The 22,438-nt window shown below is 33.2% G+C and overlaps 1 protein-coding gene and 1 long non-coding RNA gene across 3 annotated transcripts; both read right to left on the reverse strand.

Annotated features, from left to right (window-relative positions):
- Positions 1–12,285: 12,285 nt before the first annotated feature.
- Positions 12,286–17,734, reverse strand: LOC103408015 (uncharacterized). 2 transcript variants are annotated; one of them, XM_008346889.3, is made up of 10 exons: positions 17,467–17,734; positions 17,303–17,377; positions 16,667–16,758; positions 15,497–15,734; positions 15,221–15,386; positions 15,081–15,139; positions 14,551–14,669; positions 13,584–13,824; positions 13,264–13,387; positions 12,286–12,599 (listed from the first exon to the last, which is right to left on the reverse strand). In XM_008346889.3, the coding sequence occupies exons 4-10, from the start codon at positions 15,554–15,556 to the stop codon at positions 12,523–12,525; spliced, it is 846 nt and encodes a 281-aa protein (XP_008345111.1). In that variant the 5' UTR covers positions 15,557–15,734; positions 16,667–16,758; positions 17,303–17,377; positions 17,467–17,734; the 3' UTR covers positions 12,286–12,522. The 2 variants fall into 2 exon arrangements, with proteins under 2 accessions (XP_008345111.1, XP_008345116.1); XM_008346894.4 differs by lacking the exon at positions 16,667–16,758 and having other exon boundaries at positions 17,467–17,647.
- A 3,284-nt stretch (positions 17,735–21,018) lies between these two features.
- Positions 21,019–21,732, reverse strand: LOC139188408 (uncharacterized). Its single transcript, XR_011571815.1, has 2 exons — positions 21,250–21,732; positions 21,019–21,154 (listed from the first exon to the last, which is right to left on the reverse strand). It is a non-coding gene; the product is annotated as an uncharacterized lncRNA (long non-coding RNA).
- Between the last annotated feature and the right edge of the window lie 706 nt (positions 21,733–22,438).

The following is a 22,438-nucleotide window of genomic DNA, read 5'->3' on the forward strand; positions in this document are numbered from 1 at the left end:
TGAAAATTGCAGAAATGGTCTATAAAAGTTGCAACAGAGACTAGAACGTTTTAGACTCAGAGTTTGGTCCGTACAAGCAATTGAAAGTTAAAACGTGAATCAGATGATGAAAACGAACGTGGATGAATTAATGAAATAGAAAGGAAGGTGATGGTATATAGTATTAGTATTTTGTCTCTGCTTATCTAATGTGTTGGTAATATATATATATATATGTATATATTGGGGCAAATATGTGGCACCACATATTTTACACAATTTTTTACACACGTTTTTATAAGGTGCCCACTTTGTAATGTATTCTAGTGATCCGAACCGTCTATCTTTTTAAACATCATTCATCGCTTATCCTTACAAAAAATTAAACAAATTCAAAACTATTAAGACATTCATTTGTAGGGAAGAAAATAGACGAATACGATCCTTAAACCTTAATCCAACGGTCATATGGGTTCAGATTTGGATGATTTTGGTTAGACATGATCTTTGAGAGAAGACATAAAGGTAGATGGTTTGGATCATTAAAATATATTACAGAGTGACACAAAAATGTGTATAAGAAAGTGGTGTCACAAATCCGTTGCAATATATATATATATATATATATATATATATATATATATATATATATATATATATATATATATATATATATATTTATATTTATATATTATACTAGTATTTTGGGATAAAGACTCTTTTCAGAAAATAAAAGTCTCGCATAAGATTTGGTAAGACCAAAACAATGCAAAATTGGAATTATGCGATTTTGTCCCAGTTCAAGATTGTGAGGACATAACGGAACAGATGAAACATGTTTTGTTAAATTGATTAAAGGAACCTCGTGAGGCAGCGGACACACCAATGGTCTTATTTCTCACGTCACTTTTCTTGTCCAAACCATAAAGAGATTTTTCAGTGTGACCGGCACACGGATGGTACACCACGTGTTATTATACAAATGATGAGATATGTGTGTTAAAAAGTTAATAACTTAAAAAATAAAATTTCTTACCACTTCTATAAAAACACGTTGTGTATCATCCGTGTCTCCGTCATAATAAAAAATTTCTTCAAACCATGGGCGCTGAAAAGTTTCTTCTATTCCATGCATGCATCATGATTCTGAATATTAACATAATAATTTGGTTACACATTTTCAATGAGTTTTGTGCATGATTACATTGGAAGCAATAACACAATAATTGGGTTGCTTGAAAAGTATACTTTTTTTTTTTTTCAAACGATAGTTAAATTAGATATTAAATTAGAGAGTTAATATGGTTCGAATCCACGTTCTAGTACAAAAGCAATACTCATCTCTACACTGTGATAAATGACCACTTGTGTTGCTTGAATGTATACTAAGGACATGTTATATAACTTATTGTTTTTTGTCATGTAAGCTAAAATTGTGCATATGGTTTGAATGTAAATTGTAATTGTAATATGGCACTATGTGCCATTTAGGTTGAAACTAAAAGTTATTGAGGGACCGTTTACAGCTTCTCCTCCTCGTCACTTTCAATCCCCTCATTGGCTAGGTAGCTAGCCCTAGCCATCATTTCATGTCCTAGGTATATAAAACATTTTACTTGTTTCTGCATTTTTGCATGTGTTTTAGTACTGCTCTTTGTTACGTAGGGGAAAGGCATTCCGGATCTATTTTGTGAGGATCCCCATATATGGGAAAGAGATCTTCTCCAAATTCATTTTGTGGGAATCCTAGGGATCCTCACATCATAGTCGTTCATTGTACATTGTACGGTCAGTTTTCATTAGATACTATTTGTGTTTAAATTAATTTTAAATAAGAAAAATCAAATGATTTTTTACCGCACGATATACAATGAATGATTAAGGATCCCCACAAAGTGATGGGATCCAATTCCTTATATAGGGTCAAATACAAAGAGATATATGAAGAGCATTACCATAGCTAGATGCGTGAACAACTTGATCAAGAAATTTCCTCATCTGGATATATGTCCTTGCTGTAATAAATATTTCGTTGAGAATTTTTCTACGTAAATTATATATATTATATATAGGTCAAAGTACAATACAAATTAATTTGAAAAGCGTTGCCAGCGCCATGCGAGAAAGTTTCCTGCCTCTGCTCTACGGTCTACCATCATGCTCGGTTGGACTTGGCTATAATTTAACAGATAAACATTGAACAATTTCTTTGTATTGCTCTCGCTTGGGATTTTCTTCTGGGTTTCTCATACATTACCAGTACATTTTCTTTAATTTGCTTTCGAAATCAGACACTAGAAACAACTATATATAATCTCTAGTTGCTATATATATAGGGTTAGGATCAAGGAACAAAGATTTTGACGAACACTTTAACACTTCCTTATAACCTTTAGATCTTATAACATTCAATGGTCTAGATTAAGAGTGATGTGGAGATTTTTAAATATTAAATGACTTGGATGATTATGTGGATTAACCAAGATATAAAATATCGATGATATCGGAAATATCGGTAGTCCAAAAACACGGAAATATCGATGGAAATATTGGATAATATCGATATCGATAAAAATTGAATAAAAACCACGGAAATTGTAAGAAAAACTTGGAAATTTTTATTGAAACTTTGCAGGATGTTTATTTAGTCAATTATCTATTAGTTTATCACAAAAAATTGGAAGGAAATGCATTGCATGATGGATTTAACTGATTTAATTTGATTATATAGCGAGCTGGCAAACATTGTGAGTGTAGAAAATATGTAGTAATTAATGAAAGAAGTTTAAACACACCATAATCATTTATATATAATGAATTAGTACAATTTTATTTAGGATATTAAAAAAAAAAGGAAGTGAATAAAATGATGAAGAATAATGTGCCGAATTTGACACTTTAAATTTCTTACGCATAAGCATGCGTCTAGGCGTTGAAGTTCCAAATTATAGTATATCAATTAACGATTGAAAATCAATATGTTGAATAAGACTAAACTTTAATTTGGATGCCGATTATGTTTTTTCAAGTTTATATAAAGTAAAAGAATTGAATTATGGAAGCCAGGAGTGTGTCAATTGTTTTATAATTCATCCGACTACATATATCAAGTTGCTACTCAACGTAATTTGAAAGTATATCTAGTGCAAGGACTTGTCTTTTTTTGTTGATAAGCAAATGGTTTGTAGCTTTTTTGGCTAAGCAGTAGAACATATTATGTTTGTTTAATCTTTAGCATTTGATCGTTGTCCACAAATAAAGGATAGAAGGCCCCAAATTAGATCTGGCTTTTACCTAGTTGGAGTCACAAGTTCACATGTACCATCCCTCGTGGCAAAATGTTTTGGTTTCTGTAATCGCTAGAATTCCACATCGCCCACGCGAGGGCAATGAGCAAGCAAACAGGCCTATAAAAGCCACATTCCCAAGCTAAGAAAAGAAAGCCTTGCTCGGCCCTTTTGGCTAAGATCAAGTGTAGTTATCTGTTGAGACTTCTCAGCATTTTTCAAGTATTTTTGGGTTTTGATCTCGCGATATTATCGATAATATCGGGATATGTTGCCTAAATAATGCATTAAAATGCTGAAAATATCGTTTTCCGATATTATCGCGATAATATCGACAAAAATGTCGATATATTGACAATAATTAAGTGGATAGGTATGAAAATATTGTCTTTTAAAAAAAACGATATTATTGGCGAAATATCGCCGATAATATCGATATTTAAAACCTTGGGATTAACTAATAAAGAAAATACTAATTTAAATTAAATAGAAATATCTAATACAATAAAATTGAAAGAAAAAAAATCAAAATTTGAATAGATAGGAAAAGAATGTAAAACCCACAGTGAAGAACACCCAAGAAAGGTGAGGAGACAGACAGTGGTGGATCCATGAAATAATATTAGGGGGGTCAGTAAGAATAGTGCGCTAACGCACAATTGTTTTTATACCAGAAATAGCATGCATATCGTCATTTCATCGAGTTTTGGTAGGCCTAAAATCATTTGAAAAGACATATTGCACACCTGTTAATGTATGCAAGGGGCAGCACCTAAGGTATCCATGGACATTCACCGAGTCTTGGTAGGCTTGAAGTCAGTTGGAGGGCATGTATGAAGCCAACTCTAATCTTCAAAAGGGCAACACCCAAGGTATCCATGGACATTCACCGAAGTTCGGGGGGTCAGCTGACCCCCTGCCCCTCAATGCATCTGCCACTGGAGACAGATCGATGTTCTCGCTTCTTCATTACTTGTGATAGTCTGATTCGATTGATACGAAATTTTGACGTACACACTACAACGAATCAAGCTATCAGTCTCTTAAATCTTCTCAGAACAAAACCCTAAATTCTAAATCTTCAATCTTGACTCCTGGATGTCATTTTTTTTAGGGAACTTTAACGAAAAGCTCCTTGTACTATTCACTTTAATGAAAAACCACATTTTTACACTAAAAAGTCAATCCTGGTACTATTCACTTTACCCTTTATTTTGTCCTTATCATTAAAACTTAAAGTTTTCAAACCCTTTTCATTAATTTTTTTTTTTTTTAATACGGTGCAAAATGAATGGCTGATGAGTTTATGGCTACATAAATCTCAAACATGCTTGGCTCATTCGGGTTTTGATATGGAGGTGGCAAAGTGATTGAGTTGCTAGGTTACGACTAGGGTGCTTAAACTCAAAACAAAACCCTAAATTATTCTCAAAGCAAAACTCTTTCTGCCTGGTATCATGTTTTTTCTGTAATTACGATTCTTTGTTTGAAGGAAAGAAAGACTTTTCATCTAGAAGTTGCAAACCTTCGGCAAAGATGGTGTGAGATCAACAGATGGAAATGGAAATTTCATTTTTTTACACTAAATATTTCAAAGTTTGATTATTTCTTTTTCAATTTTATTATTATTTGATATTTTTTTAATTTAAATTAATGTTTTCCTTATTAGTTACTAGCATTTGTCTACACACTTTGTGTGTATGAACACATTTTTTTTAGAAAATGAGAAGGAGAGAGGGAGAGAGAGAGAACGTGGGGGGAGTGGGAGATTTTTGTTTTTGGTTTTTTATTTTTATTTTTTTTATTTTTAATATTGGAGGTATTTTAACATCATCGGTAGGTGATGCTTCAATAAAAAACAATAAAATTTGGACCTGTGAAATTACATTATTACCCATCATTTATTTTTGTGTGATAGAAGACTAATTTGTCTTTTCACCCTCTTTTGATTGACAAAGAGAGTTTTATTAATTAGTAGAGATAATCTACATCATCTTCAAAGTCATTTGATTTTGAAAAGCTTCCAACTCACTTTTAATCAAGACTGTTGAATCTTATAAGATCTAAAGGCTACAAAAGAGTGTAAAAACCTTTGTCCCTTGATCCTATTCCATATATATATATATATATGTATAAATAAATAATAGCTGGCGTGTTAATTTGTTGTAAATTGTATAATGTACAATGGAATTCTTAGATTAATTTAACGTACAGGGCCACAGTTATCCACCCCTTCCGAGGGTCGGAAAGACTCATAGAGGCATTTCAGCCTCTCTCTAGTCACAAGTCTGGCTTCCACACCGACCACGGGTTTCGAACTCGACCTCCAATTTTTAATTTTAAGGAAATCTCATAATCCGCCATTTACCACTGAGCCACCAGCTCGTGGTTTTTCATTCTTATTAGGATACTATTATTATTTGGCTTAAGGAGGGTCACTCCTTTTAAAAGATATATAAATAATTAGAACCCATATGATTAGAAATTTAGAATTATTAAAATTATTAACAATCCTAACTCGATTTTAAAATCTCCAATCCGTTTAAAAATCTAAATCGAAACCCTAATTTGATTTCAAAATCCTTAACTTTATCAGTCCAAAATAAACATGAAAATATTCAGGGTCAGGAAGAAATTTCTTACCTTTTGGGCTTGTACGACGAGAGAGGGAGTTAGACGCGAGAGAAGAAACCCTACTTTTTTACCTTTTAGGCTTGGAGGTATGGTGTGGTCTGTGGTGCGGTGTCTATGGAGTAGAAACAGAGAGAGGGAATCGATGTCGAGAGAGAGAAATGGAGTCGTGGGAGGATTATGAGTGAGAGAGAGTTTTTTAATTTTTTTTAATTTTTTAATTTTTTTTTTTAAGTAAATTAATTTTTGTATCATAAAAATAAACGTCTATTTAGACTTAAAAAAAAATTTTACTTGTTGGAAAAAAAAGAAGAAGATGAAATTCATTAAAGCTAATAATCTCAGTAATTAACAAATTTCAAATATAAGAATGGATTTCACAACTGAATTAATTTAGCAAATTCCTTTCGGTAGGTTACACACGTTACCTACTTTAACTTAATTAGTTAATTAAAATAAACTTGAAACCACCTAGTATGCCGCCTAGACCGTCTAGTCTATCCCCCATTAATTTTAGTTACCTTTTTCAAAATCTCCGCGAACACTGATTTCAATCATATCCAATGGCTACAAATATTTCAAATATATAAAAATAACTAAATTAAAATATTAAAAAAAATCGGTTGGTATTACTGAATAAATGTGGAGTGGCAAATCGAACTCGATACCGAATTTTTTGGGACTTTTGGCGATTTCGGGTTCAGGTAACAGTGGAAAATTTTCTAGCCCTACTGATCATATTTAAAAGTATTAACCCTTTCTTGATTGATGAAAAAAAAATATAAATATATAAGCCTTACCCTTTTTGGTTGGATATAAGCGTTATACTATTAAGAGGATTTGTGTTACCTACCTGTACCAAGCAGGATGAGCTCGATTTTAATTTAAATAAATAAAATTTAAACAAATCTCTTTCATCATCCAATTTTTTTATTTTTTAATTAATCAAATCATCCAATATCTTTGACTATATTGATACATTGTGGCAAACGAGCCAATTCTTAAGAAATTAAGCCTAATTAAAAAAGGTGGATGTAAATAGTAATTTGGCAATCAAGCGATTTCCTAGTGGTTGAGTTGTCAACTATAATTTTAAAAGGGTAAATTACATAGTAACCCCTCATGTTTAAGGTCTTTTACAACCCCATATAACATCTTTAAAACATTTCACTTCCATACCTCAAGTACTATTTTATATCAATATAATACATCCGTTAGATTTTCCATCTATTAATCTGTTAAATACTGACATAGTTGCCACATTTGTGCCACGTGGCTACCAAATGTGTGCCACATGGCAAAAAAAAATTTTAATTAAAAAAAAAATTGAATCTTCAACCCAAAAAAAAAAAAAACCCCCAAACCTAGATCCCATCACCCCCCCCCCCCCAAACGGTTAGCCCTTCACACTAGACTTGGCAGTTTTTGACACGACACGAAAATAACAGGTTTTGGGTCAACACGATAACTTATCGGGTCACTATCGGGTGACCCGTTAAGAACCCGTTAATAACGGGTTCTTAACAGGTATACACGCGGGTAACACGTGTGTAACCTGTTTCGACCCGTTAAAAAAAATTATTTTAATAATTTTAAAGTTTAATTACTAAAAGATTTATTATAAAATACAATAGTCATATTAATATATACAATATATTTTATATTAAATATATAGTTTTGTATTATTGTTCTATATAAATTATAAAAAAATTTTAAAAAAAAGTTTTAGTCGTTATTTATTTTTATTATGACAGTTCCTTATTATCATTACTAGGATAAATTTTACATAACATATTCTTGTTCAAAATTAAAATATACTGGTATAGTATTTGTATATGCAAGAACTAAGAAGACATACATACAAGTATGAAAAATGTGAAAGAAGATATAAACACTCGTGATTTATCATTATTCCTCTACGAATAGATAATTGTTACACTTATATTATTGTTTAGATTTTTAAAATCCTTCAAACCCTCATGAATAACCATTAAATTAGGATTTTTCGTTTATAACCGTCGAAAACTTTTGTTCCATTACGTAATCTCTGAATGTTTGTTTTTTACAATTTTTTATGTATGCGATCTCGGAATGTGTACAAATAAGTTTGACGGTTGGATCGTTGAAAAAAGTTTCGTAGAATGCATATTGCGTCAAAATGGTAGATTAAACAAACACTTAGAGTTAATATTATACTTCTATTAAGTATAAAATAAGTTTTTATGGTATCCACTAGTGTAAATACTTTAAATTAAAGATCAAATTTATTCATTACATTCTTATAGGGTTAAGGAGTGTATCTGTAGAAAATCATCAAAATCGGAGCTAAAATAACCGTTAAATTGTGATTTTTTGTTTATAACCGTCGAAAACTTTTGTTCCATTACGTAATCTCTGAATGTTTGTTTTTTATGATTTTTTACGTATGCGATCTCGGAATGTGTACAAATAAGTTTGACGGTTAGATCGTTGAAAAAAGTTTTGTAGAATGCATATTGCGTCAAAATAGTAGATTAAACAAACACTTAGAGTTAATATTATACTTCTATTAAGTATAAAAAGATCAAATTTATTCATTACATTCTTATAGGGTCGAGGAGTGTATGTGTAAAAAATCATCAAAATCAGAGATAAAATAACCGTTAAATTGTGATTTTTCGTTTATAACCGTCGAAAACTTTTGTTCCATTACGTAATCTCTGAATATTGTTTTTTACGATTTTTTACGTATGCGATCTCGGAGTGTGTACAAATAAGTTTGACGGTTGGATCGTTGAAAAAGGTTTCGTAGAATGCATATTGCGTCAAAACGGTAGATTAAAAAAACACTTAAGAGTTAATATTATACTTCTATTAAGTATAAAATAAGTTTTTGTGGTATCCACTAGTGTAAATACTTTAAATTAATGATCAAATTTATTCATTACATTCTTATAGGGTCGAGGAGTGTATTTGTAAAAAATCATCAAAATCGGAGCTCAAATTACCGTTAAATTGTGATTTTTCATTTATAACCGTCGAAAACTTTTGTTCCGTTATGTAATCTCTGAATGTTTTTTTTTTTATGATTTTTTACGTATGCGATCTCGGAATGTGTACAAATAAGTTTGACGGTTGGATAGTTGAAAAAAGTTTTATAGAATGCATATTGCGTCAAAACAGTAGATTAAACAAACACTTAGAGTTAATATTATACTTCTATTAAGTATAAAATAAGTTTTTGTGGTATCCACTAGTGTAAATACTTTAAATTTAAGATCAAATTTATTCATTACATTCTTATAGGGTCGAGGAGTGTATCTGTAAAAAATCATCAAAATCAGAGATAAAATAACCGTTAAATTGTGATTTTTTGTTTATAACCGTCGAAAACTTTTGTTCCATTACGTAATCTCTGAATGTTTGTTTTTATGATTTTTTACGTATGCGATCTTGGAATGTGTAAAAATAAGTTTGACGATTGGATCGTTGAAAAAAGTTTCGTAGAATGCATATTGCGTCAAAACGGTAGATTAAACAAACACTTAGAGTTAATATTATACTTCTATTAAGTATAAAATAAGTTTTTGTGGTATCAACTAGTGTAAATACTTTAAATTAAAGATCAAATTTATTCATTACATTCTTATAGGGTCGAGGAGTGTATTTGTAAAAAATCATCAAAATCGGAGCTCAAATTACCGTTAAATTGTGATTTTTCGTTTATAATCGTCGAAAACTTTTGTTCCATTATGTAATCTCTGAATGTTTGTTTTTTACGATTTTTTATGTATGCGATCTCGAAATATGTACAAATAACTTTGACGGTTGGATCGTTGAAAAAAGTTTCGTAGAATGCATATTGCGTCAAAACGGTAGATTAAACAAACACTTAGAGTTAATATTATACTTCTATTAAGTATAAAATAAGTTTTTGTGGTATCCAGTAGTGTAAATACTTTAAATTAAAGATCAAATTTATTCATTACATTCTTATAGGGTCGAGGAGTGTATTTGTAAAAAATCATCAAAATTGGAGCTAAAATAACCGTTAAATTGTGATTTTTCGTTTATAACCGTCGAAAACTTTTGTTCCGTTACGTAATCTTTGAATGTTTGTTTTTTACCATTTTTTACGTATGCAATCTTGGAATGTGTACAAATAAGTTTGACGGTTGGATTGTTGAAAAAAGTTTTTGGACCGCCAGCAATAGATAATTTTGTAGAAGTGAAACCTTAAATTTATTTAACCGTCAATTATTATTTACACTTTATTCTTATGACTGAATTTCATTTTTAAAATTTTATTTTTTGAAAACATGATCATCTGGCGAATGTAAGAAGATGATATCACGTTTCGATATTTACGGTTAACTGAAATATGAGTCAATGTCATATAATTTGTAGAAACTTTATAAACATCAAGCAATATTTTCACTAACCGTAGAACTCTAAATATAATATCAACGATCCAAACAGTTCATCTACCTGCACCCTCTAATAGATCATGTTTTCAAAAAAGAAAATCTAAAAAAACGAAATTTGATGAGAACAATGAAGCATAAATGTAAACAACAATCAACGGTTAAATTTTGATCTATGATTTATATGATTATAGTGGCGAATTTCGAAGTTAAACTCTTCATGAAAGTTATAAAGCTTGTCATTACGAGTGTGTATATATATATTTTTATATTTTTTTACACTTCTACATTAATTAAAAAACTATTAAAGACTTTAGGTAAGCGAAAATATACTTAAAAACAAAATTGCGTTTTTATGTTTTGGATGTGATAATATGGAATGTATATACTTATTTAGTATTATATTTTTCATTTGATTATTTATTGGTTTAAAATATATTTTCCTTAACGGGTAACGGGTCGGGTCATATTACCTGTTAATATTATCGGGTCGATTTCGGGTCGGGTCATTATACCCGTTTATTTTAACGGGTGTTACACGACACGACCCGTTAAGATATCGGGTATGACACGAAAACGACACGAACACGGAAAACACGACACGAATGCCAAGTCTACTTCACACTACCTGCAACCCAGAAAAGAAAAGAAAAAAAAAACCCATCTCCCTTTCCTTGCAACCCAAATCTCATCTTCCCCAATGGGTATGGATTTAAGGAGTGAGGTGTGTAGAAGAGGGAAGAGGGTGGGTGTGGAGGAGGACGTGGAGGATGAGTGCTGTGGGTTTGGGAAAGACGGGAGGGGGGAAGAAAGGGGTGGGTTGCAAGGAAAGGGGTCGGGGAAGATGAAGATGAGTTTTTTTTTTTTTCTCTCTTCTTCTTCTTCTGGGTTGCAGGTTGCAGGTTGGGTTTTTTTTTTGGGAGGGGGGGGGGGGGGAGGGAAGACGAAGTGGGGTTTGGTTTTTTTTTTTTTTAATTATAAATTTATTTAGAAGATTTAGGTTTAAAAAAAAAAAAAATTGGCCACGTGGCACAAATGTAGCAGCCACATCAGCATTTAACAGATTAATGGATAGAACATCTAACGGATATATTATATTGAAATAAAATAGTACTTGAGGTATGAAAGTAAAATGTTTTAAAGATGTTGTATGTGGTTGTAATAGACCTCAAACTTAAAGGGTTACTATGTAATTTACCCATTTTAAAAGGTTCATGTGATGTGAATCAAGATTAACGAAAACTTCATGGACGCATATAATGGAAATTTGCCAATTGAAAATTGGTACTCTCACCTAATGCAAATGGAACTATGATATAATTATGTATGGTTGCGATGGTTGCACCATAAATCATTCCATTTGATTCGTTCTGATTGTGTATCCAAGATCCAGGGGTACGCGATTCTATTTGTATTTCCATCCATTAAAGAAAAAGAAAAAAGGGTAACGTATTGTCCGAATCAAAGTTTCCATCCAAATTCCCTTCAATCCGAATGTGTACATTGGTTATAATACTTACATGTATTTAATACTGCTGAGTATGATAGTGCCTTTAAACGGATTCTTAGAGAATGATACTTTCCTTAATTGTAAAATCAGACAAATCACTCTCAAGCTTGTAAATGGATTCTTAAGCTAGACACATTATTGAAAAAGGTTGTAGGTGCTAGGTGGTTAGTGGGAGATGGCAAGAGTATTCTCTTCTGGACACATTATCGAAAAAGGTTGTAAGAATCAAACTTTTTGTTTTGTTTAATTTCAATTAATTTATGAACCCAAAGAAAAAATCCAGTCGATGCCTAAGAAGCTTACTCCAGTCAATATCCCATTGTTGAGTGTTAAAAGTGTTTTCGTTAGGAATTTGGCTTAAGAACAATGTTATTAAAAAATTGATTAGCAATTTTATTTGCACTTAAGAAGTTTTAACATCGTAAGAAATTTATCTTCTATCCGCACTTAAGTTTTAAAATTTGAAACTTATACATGCAAAATAAGAATATCAAACTTATAAATCATTTCAGATGAAAATTACAGACTGAATAAATAGTTCGAGGGGGAAATTGACAATGAAGTGATAATTCAGGGGGAAATGGCAGTTTACCCCATATCCATTTCTTTACCAACAAATTTTTTAAGAGAGCTTCAGAAAAAGGGAGCCGAAACAAGGCGGTACCACGTCGTTGCAGTGTTGTAGATGTTAGCCCAGGTCAGAGGAAACTAACTAAAAGAGGGACACATCGGCCGGTGGTCCATACAGAGTCTTCCAAGAACATGGAATAACCCATTTATCATTGTTGCCTGCGCAAAATCATCAATAAAGATGAGTACACCTCTAACATGAATGCATTAACCAAATCAGGTTTAAGGGAGAAAAAGAGAAACAATGGAAAAAATAATCATAATTATATGGGATCGACACAGAGCAAATCACGATCATGCATTTCGCTTCCCAGCCCTATTGGGAATATGGTTATCCCATCCTCGCCCCATCCACCCGATCCATTTTCTTCTACATTTCCCTGTCCTATATCTGATGTGGGATAGAGTATATTACCCAATTGCATGGAACTGGGACTGAAATCATGCGCTAACCATTCTTCGACAACAAGATAACCCATAACCTAATCTAACCATCGGAAGAAACAACAAGATAAGACGTTAAGAAAAACAAATCATGATTGGCTTTCTGGAAGTCGATGTGCACATACTACGAATATCTATGCTTAAAGTATTCTCGACCACACAATTTGTGCAAAGGGCATAGAATAACAGACTAAAAAACATTGCTATATTTCCTTTGAAGAATGATGAGAACGTATCGGGACTCCACTTTAAAGAGTACCAAGCAAACCAAACAATAGGGCTTTAGAAAATGAAAGAATATGGACATGACAAAACTTCATCTCAAACAAAAGCCTTTAATCAGCGAAATAATATAGCTATTCAAAGAAAAGAAACTAACCATGGAAATTACTGGGATTTAATCCCAGAAGTTTGCATGCTGCCTCGGCCAAATGGAAAGCATCAGGTATGTTGTCTCCTTCTGAGCAGTAGCATAATAAGCAGGTAACCTTCAATCCTTTGGCCTGATTCAGAAATAGAAAAAATAAAACAAGGAGTCTTGTAATTAAAGATTCTCACGTGTGGGTGAGCAATTCAACAAGAATTGATAGCAATCAGTAGGCATGGACACAATTATTCCATGACATAGGGGACTCCCTGTGTTTGGAAACAATTGGCCACTTTCACATTTTGCTCTTAGGTATGCTTCCCAGAGAATACCTTGAGACAAGAAAAAAGTGCTGCGAATGGCAAGCTCGGGTAGTAATATTCTTCTTCTTCTAGTTCGCCTTCAAAGGGCAAGATGTCCTCCGGCACAGCATTGCCCTCAGCTAATGTACTGAGATACTTCCAGGCCTTCTGAGTGGGGTTATATTCCTGCAGTCTTTTCCACCCAAGCTGTTCACAATAATCATCTGTTCCATCTGAATTGGTGGTAGACAGGTAATGCATCTGCAAACCACTGGTATGTTGCGAAAAGATAAATCGTCATTTCAAAGAAGCACATAACAGAAACTACAGGCCACCAAGCTTCCTGATCCCAAGTTCCCAACTGAATCATTATCCAAACGACAGAGTTCAAAAACAAATTATTATCTTTTAAGACTAGATATGCATGTTTAAAGGTGGAAATGTTTTGTTTCCAGATCAGTTCCTAGTTCTTGGTACAACTCTTAAAAGTAACATTATCTAGGAATTTTATTTTGAAATAAACTTTAACTGAAGAATAATTTCTCCAGTATCATTAATCAAATTGTATGAAGTAAAAGTTACATAATATGAAAACGGGAGTGGGTGAGAAAGTGAGAGAAAGAACGAAGTAGTTTTAGTTCGAAATGAGCTCAAAAATGTTTGTAACTAAATAGTCTTAATAATATATCAGTATTTATCATTCTCTTCCTTTGGAATATCAAAAATGTAACTACTACCTAAATCAATTCCCGAGCTTATTGGGTTGAGAATTGAAATATGTCCGTGTAATAACTAATAAATCATCCAATCAGTTACATTTCCATATATTCTCTTCCCTAGTTGATGCATTACAAATATTAAGGAATTTATTAAACCAGGCGCGTTAAATGCTTAGTTGTCTGGGCTCTAAGCTGACTTAATCACTATCTCATGCCCATTAAAAAGAACTTCAAAATTTCAAAACAGCCGACATAAACAAGAACCATCCTCTTTATACCTTGACATATCAACTCTCTGCCACCTCCCAAAATCCAAGCTCGAGAGCACAACAACTTTCTTCTTTCCACTAGCAGCAACATAATCAGCCACACATTTAGCAAATTCAATCATCCTTCCCTGTTTAGAATTTACCAATTTAAAACCTGCAATTCCACAGTAGAGCACTACAACAAAAAAATTGAAACAACAGAAACAACTCAAAGTAGGGGCATCTCACATGCAATTCCTTGATAAGATTACACTTCAAGAAAACCCCTTCAAACTCAAAACTTTATAGTGAAACCAAAGGAATTTCACAACGAAAATGATAACCACACAACTACAAACCTATGTTTAATCCTGCATGTTGTTTGGTGTGTGGTTATCATTACCCTCTTCACAACTAGAAATATATTAGATGACGACAAGTGGATACAGGACGATTTTATCTCCAATTGATCTCTTGAAGTGTTTTTCTACGAAACTTATAGTTTTCGGGGTCTTTTTTCCAATTTACTACCAAATGGGAATCCCAAATGTGCAGCTTACCTTTACAACAGGGGACCTTTGTTGGATTAGAGACATTGCATTGGAAGATGAATCATAAGCTGCATACCCAATTGAAAATTCAATCAAAAAATTGAACTAACAAGCTAAACAAGCTAAAAGAGAAGCAAAGGAGTTAGAACCTTCAAGAGGGAGAGCAAGTTCCCCATTAGGAACAGGCCCATAGGCATCGTTACCGACACAAGGAAGCACAAATGGAGTGTCCAAATACCCAACTCTCTCTGCTTTAATTGATGCAACTAGAAGGTCCACCGCAAGCTGCCCCACATTTCCAATCGACAAAGCTGGCTGCAAACCCAGGATTTAGTTAAATTAAAGAGCTGAAATTTCCTGCACTTTCTCAGCAACCAAACAGGCAAAAGAAATGAGTAACCAATGACCTAGAAAATTGAACTGACCAGGATCAGAGTGGAAGAGCCACTGTGGGCATGTTTGCCTTGTTCAGCAATGAATTCCATTGCCGTGAAAAAGAAGGTGACGGCTGAGCTGAAATTTACAATTGGTGAGTCGGTCACTATGAATGTGAAGTTGTTCAAACGAGGATAGTGGGCCTCAATCAAAGGCGCATTCAAGAAACTTCCAATCCGTTGCGTACGGGGTGATTTTTTGACGGACTTGATCGGATTTGGATTTCACCTGGAAAATGAGAACCTCCTCAAGATGAATTTTAAATATTTTTAATTTTCTCCAATATCTTAACACAACTATTTCACCAAACAATATTGCTTGGAACAAAGTCGAATAGTTAGAGATCATATATTACACTTTCTTCGTAATGAACAATATATCAAAAAGTTACACAATCTTCTTAGCAAAAAAAAAAAAAGTCATATAATTATTGCTTACCTCCATAAAATTCACACGTCTCGCATAACTATTGCTTACCTCCATACAATTCACATGTCTCAATTCTCAGACTCATAATGTTATAGCATACATACTATTCTTCTTCTTCTTCTTTGTCATAAAATGCCAAAAGCACTTGCATTTATCAAATCATACATGAACAATATGCCAACAAAAATTGACTTGGAAAAACCCCACTGTCATATGTTTTATTATTTTGCTGATGTGATGTGCTCAAATTAAATGTTAGATTGGCCCCAGTGTTACGTTTTCATGCATAAATTGATAATGTTAGTGGCGGTGTCATCATCTCTTCTTGTATATACTAAATAAGCAAACAAATCAACAAAAACCCAGAAAAGCAGCTCAAAAATGTAATTATATGAATGCAAGAGGACTTGGCATCTTACTTGATAATATCAGACTTGTGTCTATGACCATGATGTACTCTTTAGGACACAAAAATCACTCTTTTTTCGTTATATACAACTCAGGCCAGGAAACACTAAAACACAACCCCAAAATCCAACTGAATCAGATGTAAAACAAATTTGAATGACAATAATTTTCTAAATTCAGATTATAAAGAATCTATTTGTTAAATTGGATTAGACAAAATCATGAAATTTTTTTCTAAACCCAGTTATACTAAAACACAAATTTAAAGCAGATTTTGAGATGCAATAGGCTGGTCAATAAGGTAGGAATTGTTTCAGACTAACCTTGATGGTGGGCGTCGGAGGAATCGTCCAATTACCGTCGGAAAGCTTGAATCAAAACCAAGCTCCTAGGTTAGGCTGGTTATAGGGAGATGCTGTTGATGTGAAATTCTTAGACAGAGAACAAGAAGAAGAATAGTATGTATGCTATAACATTATGAAACTGAGAACTGAGACATGTATGCCAACCCAATTTTTCTAACTCTTTTATTCTTATTTGCGTTTATTTTATTTTCTTCCTCATATTCTTTTTTTAAAAGATTAAAAAAATTCAGAAAATTGAAAAACACAAAAACACAAAAACAGAATTTTTTTTTAGTTAATAAGTATTTTATTTGGAATTTATTCTAGTGCAATTTTATTTTGTGATTTTATGCAGGTTGAATTTGAATCAAATACGGGAATCGGCTGAATCATGCATTCAGCAGCATTCATCCACTCACCTCAGAACGCATTCAACCATCCATTCATCACAGCTTTGCATTCAAGATCAACATTAAAGTGCAGAAATTTAAAAGGAATGCGAACTGGAGTCTGAATTCTGACCTCTATACCGCTGGACCCTCTTTCACTCATTCTCTCTCACAGTTTAATAAAATAATTGTTTTACATAAAGTTTGGGGGTTGTCGGCTATGTACCTTCCTTTTGGATCTGAAAATCGTGGAGATCAGAACCACAAATCGATGCTTCAGTTCTCTGTCACTCGAGTTTTCCTGTGCACAGATGAGAGCATGCATGTGTTATTTTTCTCTCCAACTGAGCGGTGTAGATCAACATCAAAGAAATTCGGACGAGGGTTTACCTTTTGGACTCTCAAAGTTTCAGCATGCCAGCAACTCCGTTTGCAAGCGCAGTGGACTCAATGGAACTCGGTGCTGTGCGTTTAGCGGGTGCTTCTGGGTTTTGGCTGAGAACACATCGCGAGGAGTAGAAGTGATGAGGGCTGGGTCCTGGGTGTTTCGGTTTTGATTTTAGGTTTGAGGGAAAAGGGGAGAGCCTTCTTGCTGTTGGGCTCGAGCGTGATCGCACGTGAGTGGTTACGAGTTCGACCCCAGCGCCTGGAAAATTTCTGCCTTATTTTTCTGTTTTGTTTAGCGCCTTTCCCCGCTCCAGTCCGCCTTATTTTTAATTTAGTTTTTCTTTTGTTTCTTTTTTTTGCATTATGTTTATTTTATGTTTTTTTTTTAATTTTTTTTTCCAAGTTTTATTTCTATTGCGTCGTATTCTTTGTAATCAAGTTAAAGTTTATTTTAGTTTTATTTTCCCACTTTAAGGACAATGATTTAAGTTTGGGGGTGGGAGATAAGAATTTTTAGGTTTTTAATTTTTGAGTCAATTAAAAAAAAAATTTCATTCGTTTTAAGTTAATATCCATAGTTTATTTTAAACGTTGGAATAAATTGACATAGTGAAGGTTAATCCCATAGTGGAGTCTTTTCTATTTATCGTTGCCTAGACACCAATTCATGAGTTACACTTAGAAAATTTGCACATTCACACCAACATGGTTTGTGGGAAGTGAGATTGGAAAACTTACTTTTCGTCTAAGTAATTTTAAAATTTTTTTGTTCTAAGTAAAGTTAAGTTAATTGTTGTTATCAATAAAGTAATAATTGTTCCATCCGAGACTTTGCTTAGTAACCGGGCCAGTTCTGCCTGATCAATAGTGATTCTTGCATCAAAGGGTAGAGTCTTGGCATGAGGCAAGGTGGTTAGTTGGATCGAAAGCTTAAGTACATTGCACGACCACCGCTATTACTAAAAAAAAATTGAAAAAAAAAAAGAAAAAGAAGAAGAAGAAGAAAATATATATCAAGTTAGTATGTATCAAATAAAGAAGACGATTGGTAAGTGTTTTTAGTTGAGCTTCTTTAACTATGTTGGTTCACTTTACACCAAAGGAAGTTCATGAATTCTTTTCTAATTGATTATGAATGGCTTAGACTCTATAGTGAGATTAGTTGGAACTTTTGAAAAGATATTATGATTTTTAATGTTTTCTATGGCTAGCAACTTGAAGGCGAAAATTTTGTTTTAGTTAATTTTTGTTTAAGTTTCAAGTTTGTTAGTTTTTATATTTGTTTTTGAGTTTTGTTTTGCTTGAGGACAAGCAAAAAGCTAAGTTTGGGGGTATTTGATGAGTCCATATTGTACTATATATTTTACCCTAATCTTAGTATTAATTTATTGATTATTTTGTGAGATTTTGATACTTTGGATTATATTTTCAATATAGGACATTCGACTTCCTCTTGAGCAAAAAGTGATTAAACGGATGTATTTTGAAGTGATTCCAATTGGAGGATGTTCGTGAGTCATTCAAAATGATTGTGTCAAAGTTTCAAAATTTTCTACTAAGCTGTTTAACCATGGCAAAGAAAAGAAGGTCCAGCACATAGCTTTCCCAAATTGACATTTTCTGGACGTTTTAGGTATTTTGAAGGTCAAGATGGCTTATTTTGAGGAAGATTCCTGCTGAGGATTTGTTAGGGACATCTCAAGCTTTAAAAAGAGACTTTTTGAGATCAAATCGGAGTTGATTTGGTTGGTCAAATATCTGATTTTTTGAGAAGTCCAAATTTCTGTTCAAATAGGAAACCTTTTATTTCATAGTTATTTTATTCTATTATGTTTCCTAGGTTTTAGAAGACCTTTTCTACGTAAGATTTTATTTTGTAGTAGTATAAATAAGGCTTTTTAGCCATTAGGCACGCATGAACTACTTTGGAGAATCCAGCTTAGAGAGCCTTTAACGATTCAAGTTTATTTACAAGGTGTTTTCCATCAATGTTCTTAACAATATTTTGTTTTATGGTTGTTTGTAATTAATTTTTGTTTGCTAGAGCGATGCCTTGAGTCTTAGCTTGAATATGTAGTCTTTATTTAATTGCTTATGATGTTATGTATGCATATTTTAAATTATTAATCATTATGTTTAAACTGTCTCTATATCTTAATGCTTAGCTACCATTAAGATGTTTAGATAAGTAATCAGATGCAATTCGGTCGGAATGCCCTCGGAGGATTGAGTATTGCTTCTTGTGTTTGATAGTTGTAAGTTCACCTAGGACAAATGCCACGTCTTAGGGGTTGCATGGTTTTTTAAAGGGTTTTCACAAAACGTAATGAGTTATGCATGTTTATATTTGATCTGAATGCCACATAAGGATTGCATGTTTAATATACGTTCTAGCTTAGTGCCACAAGTAGAATATGTATAAGGAAAACCCAACTTTCAATGTGTAATTCATAAGTAATTGGTAAAACTACATAAGATTGTTAAGGTGATGGCGGAACCCTATTGTCCTTTTATCATTATTTTCTAAAATTGTTCCCTTTCAAATTGGTTTCTTTAATTGTTTTAATTTAAAATTCGTTTTAATATTCTAGGTCATAAAATCAACATTTTTGAAACTTTGTTTTAAATAGTTAATTAAGAATTAGTTTAAATAGAAATTATTCAATCAATTCATGTGGAAACGACCTTACTTGAGCTATTATACTACAATTACCTTGTACTCTTGCAAGTATTTTAAGTGTTTTTATCCCTACTTTTGTAGGTGGAAAAAATCCTATCAGGGAGGAATTTCAATTTGAAAGATCTGGAGCAAAAAGGCTGCTTGGTGAGGAGGAGTCGCACAATATTTTTAATTGGAAAATAAGAAGACGACTAGGCAGGAAGAAATCAAGAGGAAAGAGATGAGTGCGGGGCATTTTTCTCCATGTCAACAATCTAATAATGCAAACTTAGCAAGGGTAAAACAAGAAGCACACTATGCTTATGAATAGTATTTCAGAGTGTTTTGAGTTTTAGTATAAATTAAACTAGTAAATTGGATGCGCAATGCTGCGGGACTTGAATGTACCAATCTTAACTACATGAATAAGACACATTTAACTTGGAAAAAATTCAACATAACCATGAATGAACAAAGGGATAGATGAGTGAACGGTGTCGGTAAGATAAGTAGCTTGGCTTTTATATACATTCAACTGAGTTGATTGCAAAATATGTGGTTGCAAAATATGCTTTGTTTCCCTGAGGAACACAATCAACATGCATTTTATACATATATTGTCCATGAAGTTAAGATGGCAAAATATATGTCTGGCAGGCCAACCACATGTTTTAGCAGTTAAACCAAAAAACATAAAATGTGTTTCGTTCTTGTTTCAGCAGCTAAGCTTTCAAGCATTAATGTTCAAAGCAAAAAATATGCAGGACGCCTGTTTCCATAAGAAACGAAAGAAAAAAAAGCAAGATGCAGTCCACATATATTTTTCCCTTGCACTTAAGGTGGCAAAATATATGTCTTGCAAGCAGGGCACCTGTTTTAGCATATAACAAAAAACATAAAAACTGTTGTGTTGTCATTTCACCAAGTAAGTTTTCAAGCACATATGTTCAAAGCCAAAAACATGGAGAGCGCCTTTGTAGCAACTGATCACGGAGCCTGTGGTCATTCATTTTTTCTGCGAGCGGACATCTTCTGCACTATAGCAAAAAACATAAATCATAGTTTAACAAACATTGGTACAACGGATATTATGTAGGCGTGCGTACGAAAAACAAATTGTAATTTACCTATCTTTGGTTTTTTTGGCTTGAGACTTTGTTCTAAGTGCAGCTATCAACTCTTTGTCAGCGGGCTCAATCTTAGGGACAACCAGATTGTGAAAATCTCTAGCAATTCTAGCAAAATTGGTTGTCTCTATTTGCTCACTACGAGGTTTTTTGCTGTGAATGAAGGTACAATTTCTAAGGTCATAGAGAAACGTGATAGCCATGGAAAAGAATGTGAAAGAGTGGTGCGAAAAGATTGGCTAACAGTTTTTCATAAGTGGCAAAACATATATGTATACTCAAGATAAGCAAGCACATTTATTAAGATTTACACATGAGGACATTAATCGAGAGGAAAACTTTACTTGTTAGATTTGTCGACTTGATCAAGGAACAACGTTCTCTTTGAAGTCTTGGCAGGTGCAATGGAATGGGGTTATTGATCTAGCCACTGGGAAGGCGTCAATGGGGCGGGGGTCGCTTCATTCATAATTTGTTTTCCTGTGGTGGTTGCAGGCGTTTGTGGTTTGACTGAGGCAATTGCTGGGTTCCAGGGCAGTTGGTCTTTAAGCAATCCATGAATGATGAAGTCCATCTTCCTGAAGTCATTATTTTGATTCCTAAAAGAGAGCTGAAATCTTTTTGTCTCGCCGACCAAAATTTTCAGAGTCATCGACACCATGAAAGGATCCTCATATTCATCATCTATCACCAAAGTGTGGCAAGAAACATGAAGTATCTTTTTGACATGCCTTCCTATCATGAGGAAGTTGTGTTGATTCGTGTTATCTTCCATAATAAGATCGATTTTGAACCTATGTAAGGGTTGGATATGTTTATGTTATGCAACCATTACTACTAATACCAATCTTGTGAGCAATCCAAAAAATGCAGTAGAACCACTGTAATGCAGGCCATGCATGAATAATATTGACAGAAAGACACACTATTAATTAAATTACCAAACTCTAACAATAATATGCGACTCCAAAGGTGTGCACCACAAGTTTAATCCCAAACTAATAAACATGTGTAAATACTTGAATGAGAAATCCCCTAAAATCTGCAGCAAGCAACAACCAAAATACATACCCCACACATCTTCCGGTCCAGCCCCTTTATGATCATCAAGGGCACCCACATTAAACTCCATCAAAATGACTTTGCAAACACCAAATACCCTTTTGGAAAGCCTTGAACTAAATACTTA

This window comes from Malus domestica, chromosome 10, assembly GCF_042453785.1.
Source record: "Malus domestica chromosome 10, GDT2T_hap1".
NCBI classification, from domain to species: Eukaryota; Viridiplantae; Streptophyta; class Magnoliopsida; order Rosales; family Rosaceae; genus Malus; species Malus domestica.

Bases quoted from the DNA above. Each gene is read 5' to 3' on its own strand.
- LOC103408015 (XM_008346889.3), bottom strand. From the start codon at position 15,556: ATGGAATTCATTGCTGAACAAGGCAAACATGCCCACAGTGGCTCTTCC. The intron at 14,670-15,080 runs GTAAGCTGCACA...AATTCTAAACAG, and splicing joins AAAGGTCCCCTGTTGTAAAG to GGAAGGATGATTGAATTTGC. The intron at 12,600-13,263 runs GTTAGTTTCTTT...GATTTTGCGCAG, and splicing joins AAATCCCAGTAATTTCCATG to GCAACAATGATAAATGGGTT.